Below are 15730 nucleotides of genomic sequence, written 5' to 3'. Positions count from 1 at the left end.
TGGTGGTCGTTTCAGTCCATGTTCTGTTTTTGCTATAGGGTATGTTTCATTACTCAGATGCAGCTCTTATTGAAGAGGTGGCTGCTGACCTTGTTGTATTCAAACACTGCCATATAGTCCACATACATATGATAAGGATAGCCAATCTGTGTACTCTCAGGGTTGCTTCATTCTTCAAACACTGGTCTGGTGGCTAACTGCAGGAATATGCCCGTGTCTTACAACTTGAAGAACTTTTTAAAGTGCTCTACAGATGTACCTTATAGGTATAAAACGAAATTGGCCAATACAAGAATGACTGGTGCATAAGTTTCACAGGATATATATCCTGATTAATCTAATGTCTTATCATCTAGACTCAACAACTATGCAGTAAAAATATTTAATTTTGTTGTACTAAATGAAAGGGGAGGAAAAACAGCTTCTGAAATTTGACCTTGATTCATTTGAGGAGTCATGCAGAGATACATTCTGATAAGCCAACAGCAGAAATGGAGTAATCTCTACTTGAAATCCAAGATTATGCAGTAGATCTTTTAGTCTAAGTCTGGTATTTTATCATCGTGACTGATCAAAGAAGGGCAACAGAAAACTTTGCTTGTGTCGTCTAGTAATTTCTAAAACTAACGCTAAAGAAAAGAGAAATTGGCAAGCGTAGCAGAGCATTAAAATGGACCAGGAGTTCTATTGCATTACCTTCTGTACTGCGTTCGGCATTGGCGGAGCACTGCCTTCTCTGTGCCAGTAGACTTTAATAAACCGATTGTTCAATACCGCTTCTGTGCTCGATATTGCCTTCTTTGCTTCTTCGTGGGTGGCAAACTGAATGAGAGCACCTTCTGGATCTCCCTGGTAGGCAACCTACAAATTTCAAGGAAATCAAATATAAACGGAGCAATTCCGCCTAGGAAGTGCTTGACTATATAAATATGAGGCTAATATAAATAAGAGAACATCTGCTTGCCATGAATAGCCAGTAGCATCCAGGGGCTTAGTGCCCTGGAGAAGTTGCAGCGTAAAAGTCAATCTGCTACACGGTTATTTAGCTCCAAACAGAAGGGCTTTTTAAAAAAAATTAAATTTCAGCTTTATTTGTAATAGAAAGGAAAAAAAAGTTTACAGAATAGTGAAATAAATGTGTACAAAAATCATACGACAAACTAGTTTCTCTAAAATCTTATCTCTAGAAGTAACAGAAATAAAGGGAAAAAAGAAACTGAGAAAAGGAATAGACTAGGAAAGAAAAGGAACAGAATAAAAGAAGAAATAAATATAATATGGTTCCTGTTTCAAGGATATGGAGTTGGGGGAGAGGGAACCAGAAATAGAGGGAAACTTAAAAAGATAGGCTAGTCACATTCCACTTGGAACAGCAACTCAGAAGAACGACTCTTCCCCAATAGTACTGAATACTGCTTATTTTGAGATGAGAAAAGAACCCCCCCCCCCCCCCCCCCCCAATTATCTACCATATGACTGTGAAGGGGAAGAAGGGATGGTTTTTGAAAAGACAGACTTTCAACGAACAAGTTAAATGGATCACGCCTCGCCCAATTTGGGATAAAAAGACCATGTCTATATAAACACAACTGTTCAAATGCAGACAGATCCGTTAAAGGAACCTGTACGTTTATAACACACTTCACTCTTAAAGGAGGCAACAGGTGTCCCAGGTAAAGAGTCAGAGTGCTAAAGGAAGAAGAAACTAGGCAGTTTTAGACAAGATAAACATAAATAAGAACAGCTATCAGCAGAAGGCTACATTAAAGATAAAAACAGAATAAATCTGAAAGCTGTCTTTTACACACCACGTTGACAATCCAAGTTCTCACTGGAGAAGCAAGGCTAACTGCGATAAGCAAGCAGAGTGATCGCCCACCTGCAAATTTACTAAGTTCCCAAATTTGCTGAAGTGCTCGTTGAGTTTGCTGATATTGTTCAGCTCTGGAGGAACTTTCCTCAGTTCAAGTTTGGTATTTTCGTTCCCAAATTGCACCTTCTTCTGGAAAGCTGGGCTGTTTGTTCGGTTAAAGTTCTGCCTGCAACACAAGGACAAGCTGATTGTCTTGGAGCTACATAGAGTGTGTATATTAGTTTGCAAAGCAACAGTTAATGTCCGGAATATAAAGACAAAGTGTACGGAGCTAATTAAAAAATATATATTTTCAAGTAGAGCTAGATGGGGGCGTGGGGCACCACAGTCATACCAAATAGAACCAAGACTAGAACCAATGGGTTGAAACCTGGTGGAACGCTCTGTCCAGTGAGAGAAAGGCCCTGTGGGAACTGTAGCAGTTACGCTGGCACTCTAAAACAGACCTGTTCCATCAGGCATATGGTTTAGATGGCTATGGTTTTCCACCAATCTGGCCTCCCCTCCCTCCCCCCCTGATACTACCTCTTGGTCCCATATAGTTACAAGATTTTAATATTTTTCAGTGCTTTAAATGAGCTAAATTTTTAAAATGCATCTACTGTATATACTCGCGTATAAGCCGAGCTTTTCAGCCCTGTTTTAAAGCTGAAAAATGCCCCCTCGGCTTATACACGAGTCACTGCTTACAAGCCGGCTCTTCAGGCCTCTGCCGAGGCTGAGGGCGTGGCTGGGAGGACCTCCCTGCGGCTGCACAAGCTGCTTGTTGCTGCCCTCCTCGGAGGGTGAAGGGGAACCCTGGCTGGCTGGGCTTCCTCAAACCATGGAAGGCAGAGGGAGCTCCTTATTTGGGTAGTGACTCCCCCTGATGTCATTGCCCAAATAAGGAGCTCCCTCCACCTCCTGGGGAGAGGCTGCTGCAGTTGGAGGGATCCCTCGTCCAAGAAAGGGTGAACTGGCCTGAAGCCTAGTTCCCAGAAATAGCTAGGGACAGAAAAGATAGACACATTAGGGGGTTTAATAGTTTGTCTACTGGTCCTTACTGATCTCATCCTATATGTGGCTTCAATTATTATTAGACCACATTAGTAAATTGTCTGTTATTCTGTCCGGCTCCTCAAGTCTTATTTGGTCACCTAAACATATTGGGAAAAGAAGCAGTCTGGGCCAGGAAAGAGTGGTAGCAACCAATAAAGATGCCTCCCAAACACACAGACTTCTGACAACATGCGTTGGTCTTTCTACTATAAATCGTAAGCATCCTTAATTTAGGAGTCCCTGATTAGCATTTTAAATGTTAATACAGCTTGGTTACCTCATCAGGCAAGCCAGAGATTTTGCTTGCTAACTTGCTACAAGCTTTATGCCAAGATCAAACTCATCCAGTGGCACAACAGTAAAAGTCAGTGGTATTTCCTCCAGAATAATGGTGATATATGAAAGTATGCCATGCCGCCATCTTGGAGGATATCAACAGGGCAACCACACTCAGCGGCCTATTCCATAAATATAGGCAATGTTATGGTGCCCATTCAGGATACCATCACACAAGCATATTGCTCTACAAGGCCCCTCCGCTCATCCGAGGGGAACCTCCTGGTGATCCCCGGCCCGAGAGACATCTGGCTGGCTTTGACGAGAGCCAGGGTTTTTACAGCCCCACCTCCTGCCTGGTAGAACACACTGCCAGCTGATGTCACAGCCCTGTGGGAACTATGTCAGTTCTGCAGGGCCTGAAAGACGTGGCTGTTCTACCAGGTCTTTTCCAACTAGCCCGCCGGATTTGTTCAAATGTACCAGAACAGGGGTCTGCAACCTGCGGCTCTCCAGATGGTCATGGACTACAATTCCCATCAGCCCCTGCCACCATGGTCATGGTACACCATGGTACAAGAACATCTTTCGGTCTCCAAGGGGAGGGGGGGAGGAGGGATGGAATTGGCAGGCAGGATTCATTTATACCATCAATTAACCAGCGTTATTGTAATATTTTGTTCATTGGTTTTAAAGTTTTAAATCAGGGTTTACATTTTAAAGTTAACGGAGATTTTGAATTATATTGTAACCTGCCCAGAGCCCTTCAGGGATGGGGCAGGTTATAAATCCAACAAATAAATAAATAAATACAGCACCCTGCGGCAAAGATCTGCTCTCCACTGTGGATGTCACGGGGAGGGTAAGTGAATGCTGGCCAGGAAACATGAAAGAGATTTTTTTTTAATTGGAAAAGAGGCTGAGTCCATGGAGAGTTGAGCACAGGAACATCAAGTGACTTCTAAAAACTGTGTTAATATAGCTAATGATTTATTATACAGTTAACGGCAACGACTCACTTGTCAAACCAGTTCTTCTTTGCTGGAACTCCATCGGCTGCCCCGATAGTTCTTTTCCGGGACTCAGAATCCACCACTATCCTCATGCTGTTTTTATTAGGAGGTTTTTCTGTGCAAGGAGCAAAAAGAGTGCGCTGATTAATTTTTTAAAGGATGTTTGTCTGTGCATTTTATAGTAGAAGTTTCTCTCCTTATTACCATCAGCTGACTTACTGCGTTTTTGGGAACACGCTAAGCACTGTACACCTTCAAACCCAAGGTCCCTTTGGTTCAGCGCTGCTCTCCGACAGCTACCCAAACCAGATGCTTCAAAAAGAAGTGCAAGAAACCCCACAGGGCAACTGCGGAATACACTGCCCAGAAAGCAACATTCTTTTCAACTCTAGATATTTAGCAGATGGCTTATGACTTGAAGCCCGAGAAGGATTCCTTTGATATTTTCCAGCATTTTTGGAGGGGGGGAAATAGACGGGGGGGGGGGGGGGGACTGTGTGTCGCAGGAGCTCCAATGCAGATGTAACGTTCAAAATTTCACAGGAATCTTTGTAACACCCGAAGAAACTACATTAAGAATGTCTGTCTTTATTACATCATATAGCAAACAGCATCATCGTATAACATAACAAATTGCCAGTGGTGTGTAGTGGCTAAGAGCTTTAATTTGGAGAACCAGGTTTGATTCCTGTGGCATGCCTGCTCCTCAGCCCCTGTAGAAGGGGCCTGTGTCAGCCCTTCTTGCCCTTCCCAGGCAGTGTTTAGCCTGGCCTCGCTCCTGGTCTCTGGGAAGTGGCTGGTGGGGCTAAGTTTCTTGACCCACAGGATGACGTTGAGGGCGGTTATCCCTGACACTGAGCCCTCCTCGCCTCTCTTCCACATTTCCCTCACCTTTCCCTGGACTAGTCCTTTGCTCCCCTCTCTTCCTCTTCTATCTCTACGTCGTTCTTCTCCACTCGACTCTGTTCCTCTCTAACTCCTAAACACCTCACCCCTTGCCTGTAATTCCTTCCTCCTCTTATCTCCCTCTTCTCTCACCTTGCTCACCCCATTCCCAATAAACACCCCGCCCTCTTCCCATCTCTCAGGCTGGGCCCTACCAGGTGTGGGCCGGTTGCGGTCGGGCCCCACTCCCCTGGCTCAGGGGTGCGACTGCAGCCTTCATGTGGACTGGCCGCTTTCTTGGCCCTCTTTCGGCCTGGCCCCCATACCCCCCGACTTGGCCATCTGCCCAGCATGTTCTCGCCGGCCTCACTAGCCCCAGCTTTTGGGCATCCCACAAACATCCCTGGGACTGGCAGTGGGTCTGCCGTTCTTGTCCCGGCTGTCTGCTCTGATGCCATGGGCCTGGCGGCCCGCTGCCAGGTGTTGCTGCCATCTGCGTCCTGGTAGCCTCTCCCGGAGGGACTGGTGTCAACACTAAGTCCCCTGGGCTCCTGAGTGGGTTCGTGGCCACAGCCGGGTGTTGTTCCCAGCCCCGGACAATATCCAACTCCTGCTCATAAGTGGTAGACTCTTAGAGGGTGAACTGGATAAGAGCAGCGAACTCTTATCTGGTAAACTGGATTTGTTTCCCCATTCCTACACCTGAAGCCTGCTGGGTGACCCTGGCCAGTCACAGTTCTCTTAGAACTCTCTCAGCCCCACCGACCTCACAAGGTGTCTGTTATGGGGAGAGGCAGAGAAGGAATTTGTAAGCCCCTTTGAGATTCCTTACAGGAGAAAAAAGTGGGGTAAAAATCCAGACTCCTCTTCTTTTCTTTCGGTGAAATACGGCATGAGGATCCGGACTGAGAAGACTGTGGCAAGAAGGGCCTACGCAGTTTCATAATGCAACCAAATGTGACAAGCAAGCAGCAGCTCTGCATTCACTTTAAGTGGGCAGCCTGATTACAAAGAGATTCTGTTAGCAAAGATCTACTAACGTGGAAGAGCTGCACCAGAACGAGGGACCGAGTGAGGGTCTGGCTGGCTGTAAACCTACGTAACACAAATGGCATGATCTTTGGGAGGGGTCTTTGTTGTGAAATGGCAGGGATGCTGCCTGGGCAGGAGATGCCAACGTTAGCCTTAACTGAGGCCATCAAAACCCAATCTGGAAGCACCTTGAACAGGTCACCTCATGGTGGTGCTCAAACACCGCGGGCCCTTTACTGCTTCCAGAATGGGGACAGAATCATATTAAACGCAAGCGCCAAGAAGAGTCTAGCGTCAGCCCCCACAGAAGAAAAAACAAGGCCCCAAAAAAGGAGTTGTTTGATCGGTTATTTTCCATTTCTGAAGGAGATGCGCTTGACACTTTGCGACTACAAAGCACTTTCTTGCATCAGTAAAAAGCTACCGCATACCCAAGGCATATTCGCAATACAAGCATTTGAAGTTGTTGGGGTTTTTTCAAGCAGTCTTTTAGTATCAAAAGAGCTCTCGTGGCAGCTTACAAATTACGCAAAATGATAAAATCAGCACAATCAACAGTTACAACCAGTGGAAACCTATTAAAAGATCTATGCGTTGCTAAAAAAGAATTTAGCTAAGACTTTCAAATGGCGTCTGGAATAAGCATTTTAGCCAGCTGCCCATAAACAATTACAGATTCTTTTTTTTTTTAATGGCCTCCCTGGGTGCCAGTTCCACAATGAATGTGCCACCCCGGAAAGAGAATTATCATTGATGAGCTGTATCCAACTACGACACTACATACTCTTCCAATACAAGCAGACTTCCTTTGGAGAAGGAGGATCTTCCCTTGTATTGCAGCAAAATGCCATGCATTAGGATAGAAAAGAGCAGCATACACTTTTCCTCTGAAAGATAAAAGTAGAATTGAATATCAATCTGCCAGTTCCTGGACCTTCTTTGTTCTAGAATGCTCTGCTTGGGTCCTAGTGCCTACCTACTTCTGTTTCAGGTACTAGGACCCAAGTGGAACTTTGTCCTAGGAGCTAAAAACAATCTAGAAACATGTGAGTGCTCTCTAATTCTGCTTTTATCTTGATGGAGAGGAAAAAAGATATAGTATACATCATATTTTTAATGGAATTTCCATGCAGTCTAATTAGGCAGAAGAGAAGAAGAGTTTGGATTTAAACCCGTTTTTTTCTACCTTTGAAGAGTCTCAAAGCAGTTTACAAACTCCTTTCCCTCCCTCTCCCCACCACAGACACCGTGTGAAGCGGGTGGGGCTGAGAGAATTCTGACAGAACTGTGACTAGCCCAAGGTCACCCAGCAGGCTTCATGTGGGGAAACAAACCCGACTCACCAGATTAGAGTCCACTGCTCATGTGCAGCAGTGAAAAAACAAAACTGGTTCACCAGATTGGAATCCCAGGCAGGAGTGGGGAATCAAACCTGGATTAGAGTCCACCGCTCTTAACCACTACACCACATGGGGAATTGACTGGAAAAGGTCTGGCTCCCAACATGGCAGAAAGTAAGCTTTCGCAACATTTTCTTTATACAAGAATTATTATGTTGCCCTTGTTTTAGAAAGCAGCATAGTGCGAGACCGCAAGGAAGATATCTTTCACTATACCTCTTGGTGGCAGGTCCATGTCACCTGATGTAAGTCCTATCAAATTTGGTCTCTGAGCATGCACTCTGTGTCTATACATGGGTCGTGAAGTGCTGGTTATACTGGGTGCTTCAGGATTGTAGCCATCTGTGTCATAGGACTCTGATAAAAGATAAATCTAGTTAGACTATGATGAACAAACGGTTAAAATCGCCCTAAACAAATTACATGTGCCAAGGGAAACGGAACTACTCAACTTTTTAATAATCATAAAAGCAAACCAATAGATATCTAGCAAAATATTCTTTCTCCTATGGAAAAATCTGGTCCAGGTCAATAGACTACCTGCTAAGTAGATGGTATTCGCCCACTGAGTTTTCCATTTAAAAAAAAGGGTGATTTCCCATGCTCTATGACTCCTTTTGGAATGCCTGAGTTTCAAACAAAAATGTACCATAGGAAGACTGCTATTTGAGAAAATAATATCTGATCATTAATTCATACCTGACATCCCACTAGGCTCAACTAGTTTCATAGTAGTTTTGGTCCTGGTTTAATTGCAAAAAATACAGTTGCTTTAAAAGGCTATCCTATATTATGTCACAACATTCATCATTCTGGCCAATAAGAGTTTGCACTGTTCAATGATGGATTAGACTCTTAAATTCTATACAAGTACAATAGCCAGAGACTTCATTATCATAGGTGAAAAATGCCAGTACTGCACCTGTAAAGAGAGAGGGTGGAGCAGGGGGTGGTTGATGATGAATACCCGTTGTTACAACTGTAGGGACTGAACTGGTTGCAGAATTTGGGGGAGCATCCATACCGGAAGGCTGCAAAGGTGGAAGTGGAGGTGGTGGCCCTACACGACATAGAAATAATGAATTACTAAGGATGGAACAGAATCCTGCCAGATCTTATTTTATGTATTTGTTGGTTTTAGACTTATACTCCGCCCCTCCCCAGAGTCACGGGGCTCAGGGCACCTCACAACATTGAGGGACCAATCGATAGAAACAACACATAGATACAAAATCTTAAAGTACACTTTGTAAAATAGGATCCTAAACCTTGTCCTTAAGGATGTTCTGGATCTGGGGTGCCCAACCTTTTTCAGCCTGTGGGCACATTTGGAATTCTGGCACAGTGTGGCGGGCACAGCCACAAAATGGCTGCCACAGCTTACCCTCAGTCTCACATTGAAGGCGCTTTGACGGCAGCTGCCACTACTGCGCAAGGAACATTTTTAAACATCTGCAGAACCAATCAGAAGCCTTGCTGGTTAAGTTTCATCTGGCCCTACCAACTTCCTAAAGCACTTGGCGGATGCCAGGAAAGATTTCAGCAGGCATCGTGCGTGGGGCCCGTTCTGGATCTTCGGAAACAGTTGGAAATGCAGTACAGAATGAAAGATTCCACCACTTCGAAATCCACTGGTTTAGAATTTAAGACTATCCTCACTCTACATGGTTGAAAGAAGCTAAGCACCCTAGGACGTACTGGGTTTTCAAACTCCTGATGAAAAATGTCAAACTCCTGATTAGGCTCTCTTTCATTTGGCCTAGCCTTCTTTTGGGGGTCGCCACCTGTTTGTGTTTGAATCTGTACACTATACAGATGACACAGGCAGAAGCCAAGATTTCCGTGCAAAGCCTCACTGTAAGAAGGCCCAGCTAACAGGGTGGAGCTTACACAATTCCCCTCTGATCGTGTCACACCCAAGAGAAAAGATGCTGTGGAGAAGGGAAGGTGCCAGCTTCCCATCATTCCTTCCCATTCTTGTCAGGAATCAACAGGGGGCCAACACAGTTAAGCTTAACTCAGCTGAAACATAACTGAGGTGGTTAAGGGCATCCCAGCTCAAAGAGCAGGACAATGACTTATCCTAGATACAGAATCAAATAAACCAGTGGTTCTCAACCTTCCTAATTGTAGGGGTGAGCCCGTGAACCCGGCAGAACCGTAGAAGGAGCGCCAGGCATGCCGGTGCCGGCTACGGCCTTCCGGGCGCACACGCTCCCCCAACCCCCGCTCCCCCATGAGTCACGGGTCATGAACTGCCTGACTCGCGGTCACCAGGTGTCCCATACAAAAGGACAAAAGGGCTCCTGCCCTCAGGTGAAGATTAGACCCAGACACGGATGCTTCCTCCCGCGCGTAGCCGCCCGATGAGATCATGCATCACATGATGATCTCCCGCTCTCCCAATCTCCCGCCTGCCCGACCCCCTTACACGCCCCCGTTTGAAACCCTAATAAAAGGTGTGAGGGGCGAGCGCACGGCAGAGTTGCCAGGATCACGGGATCCCGCGCTTCCTGCTTGCTGGCTCTCTCCACCAGATGAAATCTCCGCGTCTCGTCTCTTCATTGGGGCCTCGTGGGTATGACTACACTAATGCCACGACCCTTTAATACAGTTCCTCATGTTGTGGTGACCCCCAACCCTAACACTTATCCATTTTACAGATGGAGAACACTGATGAAGAGAGTCTTAGGCGACCCCTGTGAAAGGGTCGTTCAACCCCCAAAGGGGTCCCGACCCACTGAAATAAACTGTGAGTACTAAACTTCGGCTGTACAATAATTACAATCTTGTACAAAATATGAGTAGATTGTTAAATCATGTGAATGTACAAAGTGAACCAAAAAGTGGCAAAGCTGGTTATAAGCCCAGCCCCTTCTCAAAGCCCAAACAAAGAATTTCATAATCGGGAGGGTACCACAGTCAAAGTGCATAGTGTAAAAAAAGGTCCAATCCAGAATGCGTTTCCAGGTACATACTCGGTCTCGTGGAGTTCAGAATGTATATTTTACTATGCCCTTATTTGTGGAACCATGCATTTTGCATACTGGTCTGCCTTGGTGAGTTCTATATGAACGAGGCATATCAATTAGGTTGGTTACCTATTTATTTGCGTTGATTATTGAAGACTGGGTCACTGTTTCCCTAAACATGCATGGCTGCTGACTGGGAAGCTTCTGGACATAGCCTTGCTGTGTGATTGTGACTGAGGCCAGAATGGTCTTTTTCTAGCTTTACCTAGAACAGGGGTCTGCAACCTGTGGCTCTCCAGATATTCATGGACTACACATCCCATCAGCCCCTGCCAGCATGGCCAATTGGTCATGCTGGCAGGGTCTGATGGGATTTGTAGTCCATGAACATCTGGAGAGCCACAGGTTGCAGACCCGACCTAGAATATTCTCTCAATATATAATCAAGCAAGCTTTTACGTCCCATCATTCATACCACAGTAATTTCTATATTATTCTTGTAAAGAATTCCATAGGAACCCTGTGCTGCAGAGTGGTAAGCTGCAGCATTGTAGTCCAAAGTTCTGCTCACAACCTGAGTTCGATCCCAACAGAAGTCCATTTCATCTGGTCAGGTCAAGGTTGACTTAGCCTTCCATCCTTCGGAGGTTGGTAAAATTAGTACCCAGGTTGCTGGAGGTAAAGTGCAGATGACTGGAGAAGGTTGTGATGTGACATCAGTATCAGCAATGAGTCAGTAATGATCCAGTGATTCCAAGGGGAACTATTTTTACCTAATTTAACTCTTTGCCGGGCTGCCCCTGAAGACTGTCTGGAAGCAACAGCAACTTCAAAACACATTTCTTGGAATTTGAAGCCAAGCAGATCACGGTGAGCATATAAGATTGGTCCTAAAATGTCTAACTCTGATAAGCATTTGGTTTCCAACACAGCACAAGGCTTTGGCTTCCAAGTGCTACATAGTCTGGCCCTTGCATCTTTGAAAATATACTTCCTCATCAAAAATTTTTGAGAAAGCTCTCTGCAAAGGGCCACATTATGCTGCGCAGCTGGCTGCTTTAAGATCCACAGCCTTGTTGATAGCACCACCTCTTATTATAAAACTCTCTGTCCAGACGTCTGCCCAGACATCTTCTGAGAAGCAGGAAAACCTGTGCTACCGTGTTTCTCTGAAAATAAGACAGTGTCTTATATTAATTTTTGCTCCCAAAGATGCGCTATGTCTTATTTTTCCACTCCACAGCTGCATGCTCTGGTGTTCTGTTCGACGGACATGCTTCCAAACAAAAACTTTGCTACGTCTTACTTCCGGGGGATGTTTTATATTTAGCACTTCAGCAAAACCTCTCCTACGTCTTATTCTCAGGGGATGTCTTATTTTCGGAGAAACAGGGTATTTTCAGAGAGTTTTTAGCTGGAGTTTATTGTAATCTGTAGCAGCATCAGGAAGTAAGTTCACTTCATGTATTTATGAGGGCTGTTATAGCTCTTATCGATTTGTTGCTGTAGTTTGGTTAGGGAGAGTATATCAATTTAATTGACATTAGCTTCCCAAGCAGTTATTACTAGCCTACAACAGCTGTAAAGTGTCCTGAAGCATCCCTGGGCAAACAAACCTCAAGAACACTTATATTTTGCACTACAACTACAGTGAAGAAAACCTGTAGACAATCACAGAATAGGACAGACTCAGGGGCCTTCATGCACATTACATAATTTCAACATAAAACCTTATGGTATTATTTATGCAATTAATAAAAAAGGGGGTGGATCCTACCAGTGACAGGTGGAAGGCTGGGTGGTAAGGGGCCTGGAGGCGGAACCGGAGGTCTGAGGTTCACAGGAGGAGGAGTAAGAATAGGTGGAGGGGGAGGAAGTCCCGGAGGAGGGGGTCCTTCAACCACTGGGGGCTGTGATGGAAAAGGCAAAATGCCGGGAAGATTCACATCCTCCACAACGACGGGATCACTTCCGTGATCGAAAGGACACATGTCTCCCCTCATACAGAAACCCTTTTCTGAAAACAAAAAGGTCGGAAAAATACAAGTTAACACTTTCCTTCCCAGAGCTTTTTTTTTACAAGTTGACTCGATTTGAGTTTGCAACACAACAAACCTATTGCAAAAAACAAACAACCCTCCCCCCCCGCCCCCCCTCATTCTTTCCTATGCCTTGTATTGCATTACTTTAAGGGTCAGAATACTTTCTTTATCTTTATCTTTATTAACCTTTAATAGGCATAAAAGGGTCAGAATACTGATCTCGTGCATTTCAATTGTGAATAGCAGAACTCTGAACAACGACATGAAATGTGAAAATTAGTTAATTTCCCAAGTGCAGTGAATCTCTTATAAAAGATACTGGAGAATATATTAGTCGACTGGCAGTTGTGGGTTTTCCGGGCTGTGTGGCCGAATTTGGATAGTTTTCGCTCTTAACGTTTGACTCACATCTATGGCCACACAGCCCGGAAAACACACACCAGCCACTTGATTCCAGCCATGAAAGCCTTCGACAATACAATAAATTAGTCATATTTCATTACACCAAGTTCATCTGCAGATGATCTGCAGTTCTTGAGCCGGGAAATTTGAACGCCGATCATTATTTGTTTCACGAGTGTCTTCCCTTTCTTTTCCGCTTGGTACTTTCTCCTTCCTTTCTGGATTCCAACCATAACAGGGCTGAAGATGCTGTTACCCAATTCTTCTGCAACCCCCCCCCCCTCCAGAACTACTCTTTTAAACCCATGGTTTTTTGCCTGCAAGCACTGAAAGCAACCGCTTCTAGGATTTACAACTTCAGAAGGGTCAGAAAACTGTGTGGGAAGTGGCTGCTGAAGGCTTACAAGCAAAGCAAGGAATTGAGATAAAAATTTCATGCTCTTCCACCTTCTATCCATTTTCCACCCACTTCCTATTTTCTATTACCCCTGTCTTAGCTTCATTTCCAGGACAGTAGTTCATCATTATTGAGCAAAGTATTATAACCAGCAATATAATTTTGACTCCCAGGCCCAGAGGCGGAACAGCAAACCGTATTTTGTGCTACGTAAAGAAGTCAGGAAGGAAGGGAGCCAAGGAGCAATTTTTAATGTTGACCTTGAGGCAAACTATTATTGGCTGCTCCAAATTGCAAAAAACACGACTAGCATTTTTTCCCCGGATCCTATAATGCTGTTCGCCCCGCATTTCTCTCAGGCCATCCTGCAGGCTGCCATCCTCTCCGGCGCTTGCCTGCTCCGACACTGACACACCTAATTGCACAAATCCATTGTTTTCTATGGGATCCTTGAGCAGGAGGATGAAGCAGGTGCCTAAGTGGAGAACAGCTACCACAGCAGTGGGAGAGAAACACAAGAGGAACATCATTATAGGATCCAAAATGCTGGTTTCCAAACCAGAATCGATTGTTGATCAGGAATTCTGGTTTGCCACTGAAGAAAGAAAGGGAAACAATGAAAGTGTTGTAGACTGAAGACAAAACTGGGACAGGGAAAGGAATTCAACTTGCTTTTGGGGGGAGCACAACCCCACTTGAGGTGCAGTCTCACAGTGAGAATTCCTCACCGACCCCTTGACAGGTGACAGGGCTGACAAAGAAAGTTTTTCAGGCAGTTTTGGATGGTTTGTCAGGAAGGGCTGTTCCCAGAGAAGATGGACCTAGTCCTAGTTATAGCAACATGTGCCTTGGAGACCGTCCCCAAAGCATCAATGGGTTCGGAATGCGGCATCCAGAATGTGAACTGGGCCTGTTGCAATGAGCACAGAATATCATTTTCTACAGGCCACACTGGCTCTCAATACAAAGGGCTGTTTCAGTCATTTAAAGCCCTAAATGCTTTAGCACTATCTGTGTATATTTGTTCATATCAGGAGACTGTGCAAAGTGGCTCTGCTGTGGGAATCTAAAGTTATGGTGGTGTGATCCAGTGGGTCTGGATGACCTCAGTTTTTAGAACTCCTTCCCCCCAAGAACCACACATGTCACTCTCGCTATGGAACTTCCAATAGCACTTGAATATTTGATTTCAAAAGGCCTTTTAAAATTAAATTCTTAACCTGGCTTACACGTTGTGCTTTAATCGCCCTTGCACTACAGCTTTTCAGTTTCCTTGCCATAGTGACGTCAGCCACCTTGAGCACTTAACGTTGAATTCAAAGACAAAATGTAAATGTTCCAAATGAAAAAATAACCTGTCAGCTTGGCTGTAAAGGAAAACTGTGCTTTGTAGTAAACGATGAAAAGACTAATTTGACTATCACACGCAAGCAGAGAAGGCCAAGGAAAGAGGAAACATGTTGAGTTGAAGAATCGGGCAGGTTCATTCACATAACAGAAAACCACCTGGTTATATTAAAACCATATATCTATGTATCAGGTTTTGTAAGTACCAAAACGAAAAAGATTACAAGCTGAAAAGGTAGGCACTACAATTAGGGTGGCATACAGATAGAGCAAACAAATCGGCACATTTAGTGACCGATCCCAGACATGACACTAAGACCTCTGTGTCAGCCTGAAACTAAAACACTGGGATTTCATCTCCGAGGCTTACCGTCATAGTCTCTGCAACGCTTCTTTGGCAGCGGAGGTCTCCCATAGGAGTTGTGGTCCATCTGTTCTTCATGAAACTCCGACCAACTTTCAGTAGTATTATTTCCATGGTGAGCAGGAGCAATGACGGTGATAGTGCTACTTAGTGTGGGGACAGGGTAGTGGCCAGATGAAATGTTTGTTACAGAAGAAACAGGAATATAGTTGTTTTCCAGTGGCTCTGTTCTGTCCAGGTCGTATTTGGGCTTCCCCAGATCTCTTTCTGCAAAAAAACATTTTTGGAAAAAAGGCACAGGGTGAAAGGAATGCCAGAGACCAAGGAAGCTGGACAACTTTTTCAAGAAACAAAATTCAGAGCAAGTGTATCAAGTGCATGACCAAAATGTGAGACAGGCAGATAGATAAAGTATTTTTGTTTTTACTGTATATACTCGAGTATAAGCCAACTTTTGCAGAACATATTTTATGTTGAAAAAGCCCCCCTCAACTTCTCAGCTTCTACTCGAGGATATACGGTAATTCCAAGATGGCTGCTGGGGCTGCTGTGGGGGTCCGGTAAGCATGTTGCTGCTTTTTTTCTAACTCACCAGAGAGCCGTAAAAACAAGTTGTAAGGACAGCCTGCATAGCATTACAACTAGGCTGTGTGTGTGTTAAAAGAAACCGAGGCATTTCTCTCCTAAGG

The 15730-nt window shown here is 44.7% G+C and overlaps 1 protein-coding gene across 1 annotated transcript in view; it reads right to left on the bottom strand.

The window, feature by feature from the left end:
* Positions 1–15730, bottom strand: part of RBM26 (RNA binding motif protein 26) — a 55509-nt gene that overhangs the window by 22312 nt on the left and 17467 nt on the right. The window contains exons 6-12 of the mRNA XM_048493107.1: positions 15048–15308; positions 12267–12506; positions 8440–8577; positions 7734–7874; positions 4207–4315; positions 1880–2039; positions 697–861 (exon numbers count right to left, since the gene is read on the bottom strand). Coding sequence (XP_048349064.1) covers positions 697–861; positions 1880–2039; positions 4207–4315; positions 7734–7874; positions 8440–8577; positions 12267–12506; positions 15048–15308 — 1214 coding nt within the window. The remainder of the gene's footprint in view (positions 1–696; positions 862–1879; positions 2040–4206; positions 4316–7733; positions 7875–8439; positions 8578–12266; positions 12507–15047; positions 15309–15730) is intronic.

The sequence above is a fragment of the Sphaerodactylus townsendi genome, linkage group LG04, assembly GCF_021028975.2.
Source record: "Sphaerodactylus townsendi isolate TG3544 linkage group LG04, MPM_Stown_v2.3, whole genome shotgun sequence".
In the NCBI taxonomy this organism is placed as follows: domain Eukaryota; kingdom Metazoa; phylum Chordata; class Lepidosauria; order Squamata; family Sphaerodactylidae; genus Sphaerodactylus; species Sphaerodactylus townsendi.
The sequence above is the reverse complement of the archived record's forward strand: the minus strand, read 5'-3'. Positions and strand labels throughout refer to the sequence as shown.